This window comes from Cannabis sativa, chromosome X, assembly GCF_029168945.1.
Source record: "Cannabis sativa cultivar Pink pepper isolate KNU-18-1 chromosome X, ASM2916894v1, whole genome shotgun sequence".
Taxonomy (NCBI): Eukaryota; Viridiplantae; Streptophyta; class Magnoliopsida; order Rosales; family Cannabaceae; genus Cannabis; species Cannabis sativa.
The window spans coordinates 3,781,661-3,800,817 of record NC_083610.1 but is presented as its reverse complement, the minus strand read 5'-3'; the positions used below and the strand labels follow the sequence as shown (position 1 = coordinate 3,800,817).

The window sequence follows — 19,157 nt, the reverse complement described above, 5'->3', positions numbered from 1 at the left end:
ATACTGAGTATGTTGACTCATCAGTTTGCTACCTTGTGTAGGTAAAGGAAAAGCAAAGCTGGAAGAACAGTGAGGTGGAACTCGGCATGATTGTACATATTGCGGCAGTGCAACCTGGAGGGTTTCGGTTTATTAGCATATTGGAGTCTGTATTTTGAGGATGCTTGTCCGCTAAAGTTTAAAAAAAAAAAAATATGTACATATTAGTAAAATACTTTTAACTAGTATTTTGTTACTCGGGATCCCGATCCATGTGATTATTAATATATAAATTATTAAAAAATTAATTTTTCGAGTTTATTATTATTATTATAAAATACGGGCGTTACAGTTTGGTATCAGAGCCACTGGGTTGTCCACTGAAGACCGTCAAGATATGTACAATCAAGGACAATGTCGAGTTCAACTCACGGTTCCGTAAGCTTTATTTCTTTTTGCAAACTATTTTAAGATATGTTGTGTTGTATATATGATTAAATAAAAGATGTTTTAAATTTTAATTGCGGTCTTGAAAGTATTTTGACCACTGTCTGACCTACGTGCCTTGTGGGTTCGCAGGCTAAGTCCTAAATAATGGACGACCAGCGAAACGTTAGAAGGCAGGGTGAATTGGTTGAGACCGGAGGTGGTCGGGGTGGTAGAAATCCTCAAAACCCCCGTGGACGCGGTAGAGGCCGCGGTCGAGTCCCGAGAGGTGGACAGGAGAATCCACCTCAGGCCCCTGTTGATTGGGAACAAAGGTTTGCCGAGATGCAAACTAGAATTGAGCAACAAGAAGAAGAGATCCGACGACTCAGGCAACGGGATGCCCCTGTTGAGCCTCCCGCAAGCCGCATTGCAGTTCCTGCAGCCCCTGCGGTGCCAGCTGAGCAACATGTTGCTGGTAACCGCATGGAGCCTTTATATGAGAGGTTTAGAAAGCAAGCGCCTCCAGTATTTCTGGGAGGCCCTGATGTTTTAAAAGCTGAGCAGTGGTTGACCGTCATTGAGAAAATATTGAACTTTATGGGAGTAGCCGGAAATGATAGGGTGGCATGTGCCACATTTCAATTTCAAGAGGATGCCCTGATCTGGTGGGAAATGGTATCCCTCACCAGAGATGTGACCAGAATGACCTGGGAGGAGTTCCGGGAATTGTTCAATGCCAAGTATTACAACGAGGCGGTCCGCAGTGTAAAGCGGAAGGAATTTGTTGAGTTGGTACAAGGCGAGGGTATGTCAGTAACTGAATATACAACCAAGTTTGATCGCTTGGCCAAGTTAGCCTCCGGAATTGTACCAACCGTACTTCAAAGAAGAAAGAAAAGTATTTGGTCAAGCTGAATGCCAAAATCAGACATGATCTGGTTATTACAACGAATGATACCACAACTTATGCAGAAATGGTTGATAAGGCTCTTCGAGCTGAAGGAGCAGTTAAATTTTTACAAGAAACCCGAGAGTCTTCTGGTGTCGGTGGGATCACTACTCTTCCTATGTCGGGTCCTGAGAAAGAGAGTGGGGGTTCTACCTTTGAACAGAAGAAAAGAACTTTTCCATCTTCGGGAAGTTCAGGGCAAGGGAAAAGGTTTCGAGGAAACCAGAATAGAGGAGGACGTCAGACTTATTCTTATCCTGAGTGCCCGCGTTGCAAGAAGCATCATCCCGGAGCTTGTAACCGGAGAGCCTGTTTTCAGTGTGGTTCGGTGGGACATCTCAGGAAAAGGCTTGTCCTCGATTGAAGAAAGAGGAACCGAAGCCCGAGGTCAAACCCGTGTCTGCTCTGCTCGTGTTTTTGCTATAACTCAGGCAGATGCTTTGCGCGCGGTCCTTCGGTAGTTACGAATTCAGCTTCTAATCAATGGTTTTGCTTATACTGTTTTATTTGATTCGGGTGCTACTCGGTCTTATGTGTCATCAAGACTTCTTGATCAGTTTGATAGACCTAGTGATATTCTCGAGACGGGGTTTGGAACCCTGTTGCCTAATGGAGAATTAATTATTTCAAGAAAGTGGATTAGGTCAGTAATAATTAGAATTGAAGATAGAGAATTGAGTGCTGATCTCGTGGAGTTGCCATTGGCCGAATTTGACATTATACTTGGTATGGACTTTTTGTCTAAATACTCTGCTAGTATTGATTGTAAACGGAAAATGGTGACTTTTGAACCGGAAAGTGAGGAACCTTTTGTTTTTGTTGGTTCGGTCCAAGGTTCTCGTGTCCCAAGAATCTCAGCGTTGAAAGCTAGGGATTTATTACGAGATGGATGTGTTGGATTTCTGGCAGTGGTGGTGGATTCCAGTAAACCTGTGTTACTTGGACCAGAAGAAGTTAAAGTGGTTAAGGAATTCCTGGATGTATTTCCAGAGGAATTGCCGGGATTACCACCTCAGCGGGAGATAGATTTCATCATTGATTTAATTCCTGGAGCAGAACCTGTTTCAAAGGCACCCTACCGAATGGCACCTGCTGAATTAAAAGAACTGAAAATACAACTCCAAGGGATGTTGGATCTAGGGTTCACTCGACCTAGTGTGTCACCTTGGGGAGCCCCTGTGCTATTTGTGAAGAAGAAAGATGGAACTCTTCGAATGTGTATCGATTATCGGGAGTTGAATAAGTTAACCATTAAGAATAAATATCCTCTGCCCAGAATTGACGATTTGTTTGACCAACTTCAGGGCAAGACAGTGTTCTCTAAGATTGACTTGAGGTCTGGATATCATCAATTGAGAATTCGAGAAGAGGATATCCCGAAGACAGCTTTCCGAACCAGATACGGTCACTATGAATTCCTGGTTATGTCTTTTGGGTTAACAAATGCACCGGCAGCTTTTATGGATCTCATGAATAGGGTATTCAAGGATTTCCTCGATAATTTTGTAATTGTATTTATCGATGATATTCTTGTGTACTCTCGATCAGAAGCAGAACATGAGCAACATCTTCGAATGGTTCTACAGCGACTTAGAGATCATAAACTTTATGAAAAGTTCAAAAAGTGTGAGTTCTGGCTGTCACAAGTGTCTTTTCTAGGGCATATTGTTGGAAAAGACAGAATTATGGTTGATCCAGGGAAGATTGAAGCGGTGAAGAATTGGCCTAGACCTAAGACAGTCACTGAAATTCGAAGCTTTCTCGGTTTAGCGGGTTATTATCGGCGTTTTGTGGAAGGATTTTCCAAAATTGCGATGCCGTTATCCGAGTTAACTAGGAAAAATCAGCGATTTATATGGTCAGATAAATGTGAAAAGAGTTTTCAAGAGCTGAAGCAACGATTGATTACAGCTCCTGTCCTGGCCTTGCCATCTGATCAAGAAAAGTTTGTAGTATATTGTGACGCTTCTAGGCAGGGTTTAGGCTGTGTGTTAATGCAAGCAGATAAAGTCATAGCTTATGCTTCTCGACAATTGAAAGATTATGAGCAGCGTTACCCAACTCACGACCTAGAACTTGCAGCAGTGGTGTTCGCCTTGAAAATTTGGCGACATTACTTGTATGGTGAAAGGTGTGAGATTTATACTGACCACAAGAGTCTCAAGTATTTCTTCACTCAGAAGGATTTGAATATGAGACAGAGGAGGTGGTTAGAATTGGTAAAAGACTATGACTGTGAAATCTTGTATCATCCTGGAAAGGCAAATGTGGTGGCTGATGCCTTAAGCAGAAAAGGACCTGATCAGATATCCAATATGGTTATGATTTCCTCTCAGCTAGCCTCAGAAATGACTAGAGCAAACATTGAGTTGGTGACTGAGAGATTATTTAATCTGACACTTCAGTCAGATTTGTTGGAAAGAATCAGAATGACCCAGTTAGAAGATTCTGAATTGGTAAAAATTCGAGAAGATGTCTTAGCAGGCAAAGCTAAGGACTTCTCCATTTCTGACAATGGGATGCTGTTGTTTAAAGCACGGGTGTGTGTCCCTGATTTCAGTGAACTTAAAAAGGAAATTTTAGAAGAAGCTCATACTACCCCTTACTCATTACATCCAGGAACCACCAAAATGTATCAAGATTTGAAGCCCTATTTCTGGTGGTATGGGATGAAGAGGGATGTAGTGGACTATGTCACCAAATGCTTAACCTGTCAACAAATCAAAGCTGAGCATCAACGACCGGCGGGGTTACTTCAGCCATTAACACTTCCAGAATGGAAGTGGGAAGACATTGCTATGAACTTTGTGGTTGGCTTGCCTAGAACCACAGGAATGTACGACTCAGTTTGGGTTGTGGTGGATCGCTTTACAAAGTCAGCACATTTCTTACCTGTTAAGGTAACCTATTCAGTGGATCAGTATGCTGATTTGTATGTGAAAGAAATTGTCCGTCTTCATGGAGTACCGAAGTCAATCGTTTCAGATAGGGACCCTAAATTTACCTCAAAGTTTTGGATGAGTTTGCAAAAGGCTATGGGAACTAATTTGAAATTCAGCACAGCCTTTCATCCTCAAACAGATGGGCAATCTGAACGAACCATTCAGATACTTGAAGACTTGTTACGAGCTTGTGTCATGGATTTTGGAGGATCATGGAGTAAGTATTTGCCTCTGATTGAATTCTCCTATAATAATAGCTATCAAAGTACCATAGGAATGGCTCCCTATGAGCTACTCTATGGAAGAAAGTGTCGTTCCCCAATTCATTGGGACGAAACAGGAGAACGGAAATACTTGGGCCCTGAATTAGTCCAGAAGACGAATGAAGCGATAGACCAGATCAAAGCTCGAATGCTTGCTTCTCAAAGCAGGCAGAAAAGTTATGCAGATCCTAAGCGACGGGATGTTACATTCCAACCTGGTGATCATGTCTTCCTACGAGTATCCCCGATGAAGGGAATCAAACGCTTTGGAAAGAAAGGTAAATTGAGCCCTAGGTTTATTGGACCTTTTGAAATTCTGGAGAAGGTTGGACAAGTTGCTTATCGGTTAACCCTACCTCCTTCCTTATCAGCAGTGCATAACGTGTTTCATGTTTCCATGCTGAGGAAGTACGTGTCTGATCCAATGCATGTTCTGAGTTACGAAGCATTGGAATTGCAACCTGATTTATCATATGACGAACAACCAGTGCAAATTCTGGATAAAAAGGAAAAGGTTCTTCGAACCAAAACCATATCATTGGTCAAGGTACTTTGGAGAAACAGTAAAGTGGAAGAAGCCACTTGGGAATTGGAATCTGATATGAGGGCCCAACATCCTGAGTTATTCAGGTAGATTTCGGGGGCGAAATCCTTTTAACGGGGGGATAATTTTAAAGACCGCCTATGAATAATACTTTGTATTATTAATTATTTAAGGTTTATGTATTAATAATTATGGAATGCATATTTTAGAAATATATTTTATATATCATATATGTTTTTATGCTATTTTATATTTAATTACCTAATTTCTGTGATTGTGTTCGGAAGCTGTGGAAAGCGACGTTGGGCCTAGAGAGTTGCATTTTATAATTTAGATTATTATCGGGGTATTATCGTTAAATAGTAGAGGCGTTAGAATTTTCGGGGATTAGTATTTGACCATTTTGCCCTTGAGGGGTTATAATTATTTTATTTGGGTTAAGGGGCATTTAGGTCCTTTCTTCTTTTATTTTGGCTTGTAGTGGGCACTAGAAGCAGCCATAGGTTTATGTTGAATTAAAAATTAAGCTTGAGCAAAGGTTTATGGTGAAATAAGTTAGAAAATTTCAAGCAAATCCTCATTTCTCCCTCTCTTTCTTTCGAACCATCATCCCAGCAAGGAGAGGATTGTTTCTCTGCTAAAGTTCTCTAATCTCAGCTAGATATTGAACATTTTGAATCAAGGTAAACCCTCTTAACTTTTTATTGAAGTTTTAGTTGAATTTTGAGTTGAACTAGGTGAAATTAGGTTGAATTGGGGGGCTGTATATGTATATTCAGTTTGGATTCATTTGTTGAAGTTGAATAATGGTTATTCCTACTGTTCTAAGCTAGATTTAAGCCCTAGGTTATGAATTATTCAAGTTAGAGCTTAGAAAACCTAAGTTAGGTCTTTAATGGTGTTTTTGGATTTTGTGTGAATTGTTGAGATTTGTTGCTTGGAACTGGTTTATTTTAGTGTATACAGGTATTCTGGAAGTTTTGAAAAGATTTGGGATTGTTTTGAATTAAGGGGAAGGATTTTTGGGTTCCCAGCTCAGAACCGGAATTCCGGTTCCTGGGGCCCTGTTGCAACCGGTCGACCAGTTGGTCCCGAAACCGGACTTCGGTTGGGAAGCCGGCTTTCTTAGGTTGGGGCTTTTTCCCGAACCCTAGTTTTTCCCGTTTTTAAGTATTTTAGGGTGTTGGCATCCTTTTTATCGATAGGGTTAAGTTTAGTTTCTATTTTAAATCCCCGATAAGTGTTTTAGCGAGTCTCTCATTGGATTTTAAACATTATGGTTTAGGGCCCTGTAAAACGTCGAGTTGCACTTCCACTCAGGCTGACCGGCACACTTGAGCAAGGAACGAGGTAAGATAGCGTAAGAATATATATATGAATGTATATGTTTATTTTGAATATTAATGTGGTTACGGTGTTACCAACACGAGTACCCAGGGTACGTCGTGTTCGTGGTACAACACTTAGTAATTCCTGGGAGTACAGTTAGGACTCTACCAACACAAGTACAGAGTTGGTACTTTAGTGCATTTGGTATAGTAGTCGTACTACCCTTAAGAACGTTCTTAACCATTTGGTGAGCTTCGTTGTTAAGCTCAGGGCAGCTTAATCATAAAGCTGGCAGCGTGTTATTTTTATATATTTCTTGCATATCTTACTAAGTCTGTTGACTCATCAGTTTGCTACCTTGTGTAGGTAAAGGAAAAGCAAAGCTGGAAGAACAGTGAGGTGGAACTCGGCATGATTGTACATATTGCGGCAGTGCAACCTGGAGGGTTTCGGTTTATTAGCATATTGGAGTCTGTATTTTGAGGATGCTTGTCCGCTAAAGTTTAAAAAAAATATATATATGTACATATTAGTAAAATAATTTTAACTAGTATTTTGTTACTCGGGATCCCGATCCATGTGAGTATTAATATATAAATTATTAAAAAATTAATTTTTCGAGTTTATTATTATTATTATAAAATACGGGCGTTACAATCGCAGTATAAATTTATGGTCGTTTTACCACTATAATAGTCGTTTACAGTCATACAGGTAACACATAGTTGTTCTTGCGATCATAAAGAATTATTTTGCTAATAAATTTTTTTATAAAGTTATTTTGCTAATAGAAAACTTCATAGGCTAATTTTACAAAATACTTACAAAGATTATCTATACAAAATTAACTTACATAACTCTAAGCTACTAACAACTTATAACAGAATTAGAGTTGCTTAACTAACTCTTAACAGGTGTTATTATCAAAAAAGCAAAATATAAATTTTATAGCTACTCATAAGGAAGCAAACAAAATTTGAGATTGCATTTACAGGAAAAAAAATATGCTTCATTCAAAAAAGTTTTCGCCAAATTTTGAATACAAAAATTTTCCTTTGAATGCAAGAACGAAGAATTGAAGAACAAGAACGAAATAAAATAAAAGGTTTCTAGTTTTGGATGACTGTAAAATAGTGCAATATTTTTCATTGGGTCTACTTATCGTCAGGGGCGGAGTCAAGATTAAGTTCTTGGGGGGACCAATTATTAAAAAATAAGTATGGATAAAAAAAATTAACATTTATTTCAACAATAAAAGTTGATACTTTAAATAAAAGACATATTCACATAAATAAGAAAGAGTTTTGAAAGGAGTACAATTAACACATAATCAAAATTTTAAGAGAAGAACTAGGAAAATCAAGGTCAAAGTTTTTATTAGGAATATTCTACTTAATTAGGATACTTAATTAATTATTTAAAAATAATACAATAAATTTATAATGCGTATACCTCTTAAAAAGGGTGTTTTGATATCTTCCTATTTGTTTTGATATTTAAGAGAGTTTTTAATTTTTTTTTTTTTTTTATAATTGTGTAGATTATAATTATTTAAGATCGCTTATAAATTTTTAAAAGATTCCAAATAGTTTGTACTGCCAAAAAATAAGATTTAAACAATTACTTATTCTCTACCGGAAAAGAAAAAATAGTCTCTTGTGCAACAAAATATTTAAATCTTATTTTTAACAATGTAAACTATTCTAAAAATTTACAAATTATTTTAAATAATTATAATATACATGATTATATAAAAAAAAAAATTAGATTAAAAAATTCTTCTGAATATCGAAAGAGATAAAAAATTTACTTGAACAATCTTTTGAAATGTACTATAACTTTTTTTTAAATAACATACTTGTATATTTGTAGCAAAATTTAAAACTAATATACTTAATTTTATTTTCCACTCTAATTATTATTTTTTTCTGTATAGTAACAAGTTATTATTAATTTATAAATAATATATTATTATATAAATTATTATAAAAATAAAAAATAAAATAATTTAATGATTCAATATACTACTTTTTACCTTTTTTCTTGGACTTTTGTTTGTAATGATGAACTATCAATTAATGCATATGTATAATTTTTGTTCATTAAGAAGAACACATACATTTATTTTTTAGAAATTTTGAGGGGGCCAAGGCCACCCTAACTACACACCTATGTCCGCCCCTGCTTATCGTCTAACTAAGGGTGTTTGCGGTGTGAGTAGTGAGGTTTTTGACTATTTTTTTAAATCAACCTGCACATGCAGTTTTTTTAATTCCTAATTTGCACTCGCATCGCGAAACTAAAAAACTGCGAAAATCGCACCGCAAAAAATGGTGCGGTGCAGTGCGATTTTTGTGATTTGGATTATTACCAATAATTAAACTATCACAAATACAACAAAGCTTGAGCAACACTTATCAAAAATACCATAAGATTTGAAAATAAATATGAAATAAAAATTAAGTTTCAATAATATAATAATTAGTGGACTTTGGGTTGGACATTCACATATTGGACCTAAATAAATATAAAAATTGGTATTTTTATAATGTGCGGTGCAATGCAGTTTGAACCGCATAATAACAATTCAAAATCGTAAATCGCACCCTTATTTTTTACGGTGCGGGCGGTTTAAGCGGATTGATAAACACCCTTTTGTCTAATTGTCCTATATAGGTCCCAAATCAATCGCTGGCGCTTTTCTTTTGGTTGAACGACCTCATTCCTAATTTGCCTTCACCTAATGCCCGAGCCTGTACACCTCAAAAACTATAGAGAAATGTTGATTGTGGACTAAGCCGAAAGCAAGACGCAAAATCGCTCGGACAAATCAGGAATCTAGAAGCTAGAAAGAATCTCTAGGTCGGATGCTTATTCTCGTTCCACCAATCATTCCCTATCTTTCTAGTCAAGGGCCAATTAAACTTCTAAAGCTATGGTTTTAAATTTCTTATATTTTTGTACAAATTTTAGTTTAAATCATAATTTTGTAAGTGAAAATTTTCGTAATTTTTAAAATGGGGTAAGTTGAAAAATGTCTCTTTTATTCATCAATTAATCAAATTTACCTCTAATTCTATATTTATTTGAAACATACCTCTTTTTATATGTATTGTACCCAAAATACCCTTACATAAGATAATCACATGGAGAGTATCTTGAAATGACAGGGGTAAAATTGGTACAATGTTTAAAAAAAGAGGTAAAAATGATAGATTTTAAAAAAGAAGATAAAAATAAAAGAGGACAATATAAAAAGGGTATAGAGTGTAATTTCCTCCTTTAAAATTTTCTCATAAACTTTACATAGGTATAATTTTCATATTTTTCGCAAACTGTAAATATAATTGAAAAAAAATCAATTATCTAAAAACAATTTTCTTTTCTGATAGTTTTAACATTTTATTTGCTTTGGCTTTTATAGAAGTTTGTTTCCTTTCAAAATCGGGCTTTTACTTTTGGGCTACCGATTCTATTTTACTATTGGGCTTTAGAAAATGTGGATCACCAAGCAGACAATATCTCTATATATAGGGAAATTAGACTTTATCCCTTTTTTATATTGTCTTATTTTATTTTTACCATTTTTTTTAAATCCTATCATTTTTACCTATTTTTTTAAACACTTTACCGATTTTACCCCTGTCACTTCAATATAGTCTCCATGTGACTCTCTTATGTCAGGGTATTTTGGGTACAATACATATAAAAAGAGGTATATTTCAATTAAATATAAAATTAGAGGTAGATTTGACTAATTGATAAATAAAAGGAGTATATTAAAAAAAACTCCTTTTATTTATCAATTAGTCAAATCTACCTCTAATTTTATATTTAATTGAAATATACCTCTTTTTATATGTATTGTACTCAAAATACCCTGACATAAGAGAGTCACATAGAGACTATATTGAAGTGACAGGGGTAAAATCGGTAAAGTGTTTAAAAAATAGGTAAAAATGATAGGATTTAAAAAAGAGGGTAAAAATAAAATAAGACAATATTTATAGAGTCTAATTTCCCCATTTTTTAATATACCCCACATCTATATTGGGCTTTTAGGACATATGGATCCATTTTACTAATGGGCTTTGACACTGAAAGTCTGAAACCGATTTGAAATTTACCATTGTGTACATATAAACTGAAAATTTATAAGAGAAAATTACACTCTATACCTTTTTTATATTGTCCTCTTTTATTTTTACCCTCTTTTTTAAAGTCTATCATTTTTACCTCTTTTTTTAAACATTGTACCGATTTTGCCCCTGTCATTTCAAGATACTCTCCATGTGACTCTCTTATGTCAGGGTATTTTGGGTACAATACATATAAAAAGAGGTATGTTTCAAATAAATATAAAATTAGAGGCAAATTTGGTTAATTGATTAATAAAAGAGACATTTTTCAACTTACCCCAATTTATAATGGTCCAAAGTCCAAAAGCACAAACTAGTAGTATGAAGAAAAGAACGAAAAAAAATTATTTACTATAAGATAGTTGTGCTTCGAATATAAGTTCTAAACTATTTCTTCACTTTTTATATGAGTAAATTACATGAATGTTGAGTAAGAAAAATACTAACATTAGGATAATAGTTGGCCAATTTTTACCCTTATTAACTGAAATTTAGGTTGAAAAATGAAGAACAAAGGTAAAGTTGCTCTAAAACCACGACTTTAGAACAGTCACAAAACAATTACCTAGTAAAGAACAAGATGGGCCTTGTAGTTTGAACTTGAAGAAACATTTTATTAAATTTTGAGTTTTTTTCTTTAGTGATTATACATGATAATATTATGACATCCAGGGCCGTCACGAATTTCAGTGAGCCTTAGGAAAAATAATTCTTTTGGACCGTTATCTAAAAAAAATATGGTATTTAAAATTAATAAAAATTTATGTGTATTTTTGAAAAGAAAAATATTTTTTTGGCTCTAGGCATGAGCCTAGCCTGCCTTAATCTAGGGATTGCCCTGATGACATCTTATGTGTATTGATTATTGTTGACTCCTAAAAAATTGCTAAGTATAATTTTGGAGATCTTAAGATTAAACATAAAGAAAATCTCATAATACACACTTTTAAAGGTAAGTAAATCATGTATGGGTCAACCCCATCAAAATAAACGAAGAGCCCCTTGACACGAGGAGCAACTGGCCGTGGAGAAGCTCCCCGCACGCTTCCCTTGTGCGCCCGCACCAGCGAGAGTTTCCTCCTATTCTCTCTACTGCCATACGCCAAGCAGGGACATCTTGCTTCCCTTCGTGCCTACTCATCTCCTATGCTCGACATCTAAGTGGAAAGATTCACATGGGCTAGGCTAAACACTTAAATGAATTTTCTAAGTGCCATTCTCGTATCTTGAACACGAGATGTAAAAAGAGAAACTCCAAAATGACACACAATAAGGGAAATGACTGATAAAGCATGCACGCCACTGAAGGAAGAGTGGAAGTACGACAAGTACTAGTGGTGGAGACATAGCTTGTCTCATTCGGGGTACAGGCTGACACATTACCACCATTTTTTCACTACCCATCTGATACGCTGATTTTTATGGTATAAAAGAAATTTTGTGCCCTAACATTTGGAACTACATGTATTTAAAAGACTCAGTAGCTCAAGTATAAATAGCTCATTTTAAAAATTGTAAAGAGATAGGAAAATTTTTGTAAGAAGAATTTTGAGTATCAATAGAACAACACAATTTCATATTATTGGATCAAGATTTCAAAGAGTTTTCATAATCATCTTATTTCTAAGTTTCTTATATTTAAGTTTTTCTAATTATTTAATTGATGAGTTCTTATCGTCAATAATTATTTTTAATTTAAAATATGTAGTATTTAAAATTAAATTATTCTAATAATATCACGACATGTTATGTAGTCTTGGACATAATTAATGCTAATTGCAAATTCCTATTATAATTTCTTAGTTAACTCTTAAGCTAATTTCGCATGTAAGAATATTTTTTTGAAGAATTACTTCATATACTATTTTTTTTTAACTTTTTTTTCAAATTTACAGTTTGGATTTCTAAAGTGGTTGCAGCGCTAGTTGTAATATGGATTTCCATGTAGAATTACATAAAAATACAAAAAAAAAAAAAAAAAACTATTTTAAAATGTAAAAGTAAAAAATACCCTATTTTTTTAGTGATATTCGTTTTAGTTATAGTATTACTTTTATAAATTTTTAAATAATTTATAATACTAAAAACAAAATTTCTATTATTCTAATTTACCATACATATTCAAAACACTTTAAACTTATTTTTATTGTTGTAAATTATTATAAAGTTTTCAATAAAATTTCCTCCTCTATATAATTTAAGGCTTCTTTTTTTTTTCTTTTCTTTTAAATTACATCTTATACACACAATATATATATAGTAGCTAGATTATAGAAGAGTACTTAATACTTCTTTATTACCCTTTGGAGATGTCGAAATAGTAAGCCACAGCCCAAAGATTAAGGTCCCCTACATACACATATACACACCAACTTGCCAACTGCTACCAATTCACTTATGTGGGTCCCACTCACATATCATTATTACAATTATTTATTTATTTATTTATTTATTAAATTATTTATTATTTATTGTGGTTCTCCTTACCCCTTTGGGAAGTGGAAAAAATAAAACTCAAAATCCAAGTGCATGTTTGGCATCATAACTAAAAAACAGTTTTTTGTTTTTAAAAACAGAAAATTGTTTTTAAAAACAATTTGGCTTGTTTGGCCTTATTTTTTAAAAACAGCTTTCAGAAAACAAAGTTACAAAAAACAAGAATTTTGAAAACAACAAAATGTTGTTTTCTGTTCTAAAAACCAATTTACCTTTGGTTAATATTGTTTTTAAAAATCACTAACCAAACATGACTTGTGTTTTAAAAACTTCAAAAACTATTTTTTGTTCTCATTTCTAAAAACAATTTTTTAAAACAAAAAACAGAAAACAATACCAAACATGCTCCAAGCCTCTGATTCTGGCTAAGCCTATCCTACGTGTTACTCTTTCATTGGCTAATCCCTGGATCTCCTCGACCCCACCAGATAAAACGCGTGCACTTAATCAAAATCAGAGAGAGAAGAAAGAAAAGAGAGAGAGAAACACTAAACAAAGTGTTCCAAAAAAAAAAAAAAAAGCTTCAGAAGAAGAAAAAGAAATCAGCTATGGCGTCGAAGCTATGCGACTCGTGCAAATCGGCTACAGCCACACTCTACTGCCGAGCAGACGCGGCGTTTCTCTGCGTAACGTGTGACTCAAACGTCCACGCCGCTAACAAACTGGCTTCTCTCCACGCGCGCGTCTGGGTTTGCGAAGTATGCGAACAAGCTCCGGCTCACGTTACGTGCAAAGCCGACGCCGCCGCACTCTGCGTCACGTGCGATCGTGATATTCACTCTGCTAACCCACTCGCCCGTCGTCACGAGCGCGTTCCCATCACGCCCCTATACGAATCCGTCAACACGGCAAAATCTAACGGCGGAAACGGCGGCGATAGTGGCGGTGCTGTTAACTTCCTTAACGACCGTTATTTCCCCGAAGACGCAGCTGAACCTAATCAAACCACAGCCGAAGTAAGTACGGAAGAGGCTGAAGCTGCTTCATGGCTTCTTCCTAACCCTAAAGCCATGGAAAGTCCAGATCTGAACTCAGGTCAGTACGTCTTCCCCGATATGGTTCCGTATCTAGATCTGGATTACGGTCATCTAGATCCGAAACTTGAAGCTCAAGAACAAAACAGTTCAGGTACCGATGGAGTTGTACCCGTACACAGTAATAAAAGCTCTCAATCTCAACCTCCCATGGCGAACGAACAGTGTTACGAAATCGATTTCTCCGGATCTAATAAACACTTCCTCTACAATCTAAGCCACAGTGTAAGTTTTATGTTTTCTTTTACTTTTCGGTTACCGAGAAAATGAGAAAGAAAATTCGTATTCATTGTTTTTTTTTTTAATTTTCTCAGGTATCGTCTTCTTCTCTAGACGTAGGAGTAGTACCAGATGGGCCGAATGGTGTTGAAATATGTGAGAATAATAAGCCCATGGGCTCAAATGGGCCTCAGGCGGCCCAATTCTCGTCGGCGGATAGAGAAGCGAGAGTTTTAAGGTACAGAGAGAAAAGAAAGAATAGGAAATTTGAGAAGACGATTCGATATGCTTCTAGAAAGGCTTATGCCGAAACAAGGCCCAGAATCAAAGGAAGGTTCGCGAAACGTACGGAAGTTGAAATCGAAGCTGAACGATACGGCGTCGTTCCGATGTTTTAGGTTTTAATTTCTTTTTTTAATTTTGTATATATAGTTTTTTTTAATTATGTAATGTGTAGTAATGAATTTTGCTTTTTACGATGAGCAAATTTTTAAGCTATGAATCTTTTAACAAGCTTTTTTTTTTTTTGGATGTATTTTTGTATTTTCTAAAATAAAATATGATTAGTTTGTAATCTAAATCTGAAGTTTTATTGGTTCAGTTAAGGTTAGTATATATATAAATTATTATATTAAGTTTGTTGTGTTTATGGGTTATTATTTTATTGGATTTTTAGTGTATTTTTATAATGAAAAATTATGGGAACTGGATTAGATTATTAGCTGAGTAATTAAATAATGTTTGTTTTTCTTGTTGGAATATTATTTAATATAATCTATATTAAGAAAACATGAAAATGAAAATCTCCAACATTTTAGGATACATATCACTTCTGTCTTTAGGAGTAAGTATATGATTATTTAGTCTTTCTTTAATTTATTTATTTTTGATTTAATTTGAACAATCTTTTTAATTTATTTATAATATATTATTGGGTATTTTAGCTTTATTTAATGCTAATTTGCAAATATTTACAAGCAAAAAAATCTTTTTTTTTCTTTTTATAATGTGTATCCAAGTTTTTTTTTTTTTTTTGGGACAATGGACATTACTTTTACTGAAGAGTTTATACTAAAGAATATGCTTGAAGCATTGAAGAGCAAAACATCAAATGTACTTGAAATATCTTTATAATGGTGGACAATATTAGTCTTAAGGATCAATATTAAAGTTAGGATTAACTTAGTATGTTCTGTACTTTTTTCTTTTTAACTAACACATTCTAATTTATGATATCCCTAATTCTAACATGTCTCAAAAAAAAAACCCCTTTATAAAGAACAAATTTTGAAAATTCGATTCAAATCGATACCACTTCAATGTTGGTTCAAAATTGTATGATAATGTACTAATTAATTAATTAATTAATTAATTAATTAATTAATGTATATAATCTCCATTAAAAAAGAGTCATGTCCTCTGACATGTGATTTGTCTCTATTCCTATAGAGTTTTGTTATTTTGTGTCAAAGTATTTTTGTTTGATTCTCATCATGGCGTCTAGTAGCCGATCTACCACCGGTTTGGAACAACAATGGAAGGATATTTGTTTGGAAGAGGAAGAGGAAAACGAGGTGGCTTTCGAAGAAGAGGAAGAGGAAGAGATTGAATTTGATGATCGTTGGTGTCTTGTTGGGCGCTTATTGACTGGGAAAAAATCTGATTTTCAGATATTTCAAAATATGATAGCAGATTTATGGAAACCCGGGAAAGGCATGTATATCAAGATTCTTGAGCAAAACCGATTTCTATTTCAGTTCTACCATGAAATAGATATCAAACGTGTTTTGGCGGGCAGTCCGTGGACATATGACCGTAAACAACTCATCATCGAGCGACTCAAACAAGGTGAAAATCCGAGAACTATTCCTCTAAACAACCTTGATATTTGGGTGCAAGTCCATGATCTACAACCCGGGTTCAAAACCGAGAGGGCCATTTGTCAAGCCGGGAACTACATTGGTTTGTATCTTGAATCGGATCCTAACAACTTTCAAGGTATTTGGCGTGAATATTTACGGGTTCGTGTTCGTCTGAATATTGAAAAACCTCTCAAAAGGCGTATGAAGTTCAAGAAGAAGAATGGTGATGTGTTCTATGCAAATTTCAAGTATGAGTATGTTCCCACCTTTTGTTTTATCTGTGGCATCTTGGGCCATTCAGAGAATTTTTGTAGCCAACTCTATGATACACCACCGGAATTGATCAAGAAGCCATATAGTAAAGAGATGAGAGCTCCGTCACGGCGTCAGAACTTCCTCACGGCCTCTCCTTGGCTTCGGACCGGCAAGCCCGAACCTTCCATGGCCGACGGTAGCAAATAACCACAATCAACTGCATTCAACATGAACACTCAATCACAGCCTCAATCGCAGCCTATGATTGCGAGTCCAACAAGGCAGAGTAATCAACTCCCTGTCACTAATGTTTCCTTCCAAAATCCTCTCCTTGATTCTAGGCATTTGGGTCATCCAATTATGGAAAATACAAATGAGGCAACTTTCCATATTCATGCAAATGAATCAACATTTATGTCAGAGGATAATATGGATCTTTATGAATTGAAGAGAAAGAGAATTGATTCTCTCCCTACACATTCGGCCAAGATGATTGATGAAGGGGTGGTGTGTATTTCTGAAGCAACTAGTTTTCATGATAGTGATGCTAATGGGCTTCCAAAAAACGTGGAACAGGTGGGTCCTGGTGCTCAGGCCCACCAATCATTATGAATGCCATTAGTTGGAATTGCCGTGGGCTTGGGAACCCGCGGGCTATTCAATTCCTTATTGATCTCTGTGTACAAAAGAAGCCCAACTTTATTTTCCTTTGTGAAACTTTATGCAACAATGACACTGTGGATAGACTCAAGGTTCGGTTGGGCTTTGAGAATAGTTTTTCTGTGCCGGCCCAAGGTAGAAAAGGTGGTATTGCTTTTTTATGGAAAGTTGCAACTGATGCTCATTTGCTTAAGTTTTCGGCCCACCATATTGATTTAGAGATTCATGTTCCTGGCTTTGTTCATTGGCGTCTTACTGGGTTCTATGGTGAGCCAAACCGTTCGAGAAGACATACAACTTGGAATCTCCTTCGTGAGCTTGCCGATTCTTCACCATTACCATGGTGTATCCTTGGAGATTTCAACAACATCACCACGCATGATGATAAGAAGGGCGGTCGTCCTTATCCTCAATCTTTGATCCACGGTTTCAACACTGCTCTCCATGATTGCCGATTGTGTGAACTTCAGCTGCGTGGTCATAAGTACACTTGGGAGCGTGGAAAAGGGACTCAAAACCACATCGAAATAAGGTTAGACAAAGCTTTTGCTACTCAGTCTTGGCTAACTATTTTTAATGAGGCTCGTTTGTCAAATTTTGATTTCTCTTCCTCCGATCATACGCCTATTTTTCTTGAACCTGCTCCTTGTGTGATGAGTAAACCTGTGGTCATTTTTCGATATGAAAATGCTTGGAGCCGTGAGCCTCTATGTAGTGAAATTGTTCGAAGTTGTTGGGAGCTCAATGCTACTCTTTCCCTTGCTGAAAAAACTAAACTTTGTCTTGATATTCTTCTTGAATGGGGCCGTGATCTTACTGGTCAGTTTAAGAAGCGGTTGGCTACTAGTAAGAAGAAGCTTTCGTGTCTTAAGTCCCGTGACAATCCTGATTCTCATGAAGACTTCTTGATTGAGCAATGCAACTATTTTGAGATTTTGGCTCAGCAAGAACTCTATTGGAAGCAGAGGTCTAAGCAATTCTGGTTAAATGGAGGAGACAAGAACAGTAAATACTTTCATGCTACTGCAAGCTCTCGCAAACGGAATAACCAAATAGTTCAGCTTCAGGATAGCAATGGCGTGTGGAAAGGCTGGGATTCTGGCCTTGATCAGGTAATTATTGACTATTTCTCTGTTCTCTATTCTACTGATCATGCTATATGTGGCTCTGTTGTTAATGGCATTCGGCGTACTGTAACTGTTGAACAAAATGATGCCTTACTTTGCCCTATCACACCTGATGAAGTTAAACAAGCTCTCTTTCAAATGCATCCTGATAAAGCTCCTGGTCCTGATTGTATGAGTCCCGGTTTTTATCATAAACATTGTGATACAGTTGGCGCTGATATTGTTAAGCTTGTTATAGAGTTCTTCAATAATGAATGCATGCCGCCTGGGCTAAATGACACTCATCTAGTGTTGATTCCAAAGAAGAAGTACTTTTCCTCTATGGGAGACTTGCGTCCTATTGCTCTCTGTAATGTCTCTTACAAGATTCTTTCGAAGGTCCTTGCCAATAGAATGAGGGTGCTAATTGATCATATCATCTCTCCTACTCAGAGTGCATTTATTCCTGGCAGGCTCATCTCTGATAATATCCTGATAGCCTTTGAAATCATGCACTATCTCAAGAGGAAAACAAAAGGTAAAAAAGGATTCATGGCCATGAAGCTTGATATGAGTAAGGCTTATGATCGTGTTGAATGGGATTATCTGTCTGCTGTCATGCATCGTATGGGGTTTGCTGGTAAATGGGTCAGCCTTATTATGAAATGTGTTACTTCTGTTCAGTATTCTGTTTTCCATGATGGCCATCTCATGGGGCCGATTGTTCCCTCTCGTGGAATCCGCCAAGGAGATCCTTTATCTACTTATTTGTTCATCATTTGTGCTGAAGGGTTCTCTTCCTTGATCAGAAAGTTTGAAGAAGATCAGATTATTCAAGGTTGCCGTGTTGCTAGAAATGCTCCTCCCATAACTCATATGTTGTTTGCTGATGATAGTTATCTTTTTTGTCAAGCAAATCCCACCACAGCTATCAACATCAAGCAAATGCTT

General features: G+C 35.8%; 2 protein-coding genes across 2 annotated transcripts; both read left to right on the top strand.

The window, feature by feature from the left end:
- The first annotated feature begins 13,388 nt into the window (after positions 1-13,388).
- LOC115707536 (zinc finger protein CONSTANS-LIKE 4) lies at positions 13,389-14,903 on the top strand. Its single transcript, XM_030635543.2, has 2 exons — positions 13,389-14,329; positions 14,419-14,903. Exons 1-2 carry the CDS (start codon positions 13,619-13,621, stop codon positions 14,719-14,721), a joined length of 1,014 nt encoding a protein of 337 aa, XP_030491403.2. The 5' UTR covers positions 13,389-13,618; the 3' UTR covers positions 14,722-14,903.
- A 913-nt stretch (positions 14,904-15,816) lies between these two features.
- LOC133031948 (uncharacterized) lies at positions 15,817-16,647 on the top strand. The gene has a single exon (XM_061105744.1). It carries the CDS (start codon positions 15,817-15,819, stop codon positions 16,645-16,647), a length of 831 nt encoding a protein of 276 aa, XP_060961727.1.
- Positions 16,648-19,157: the final 2,510 nt, after the last annotated feature.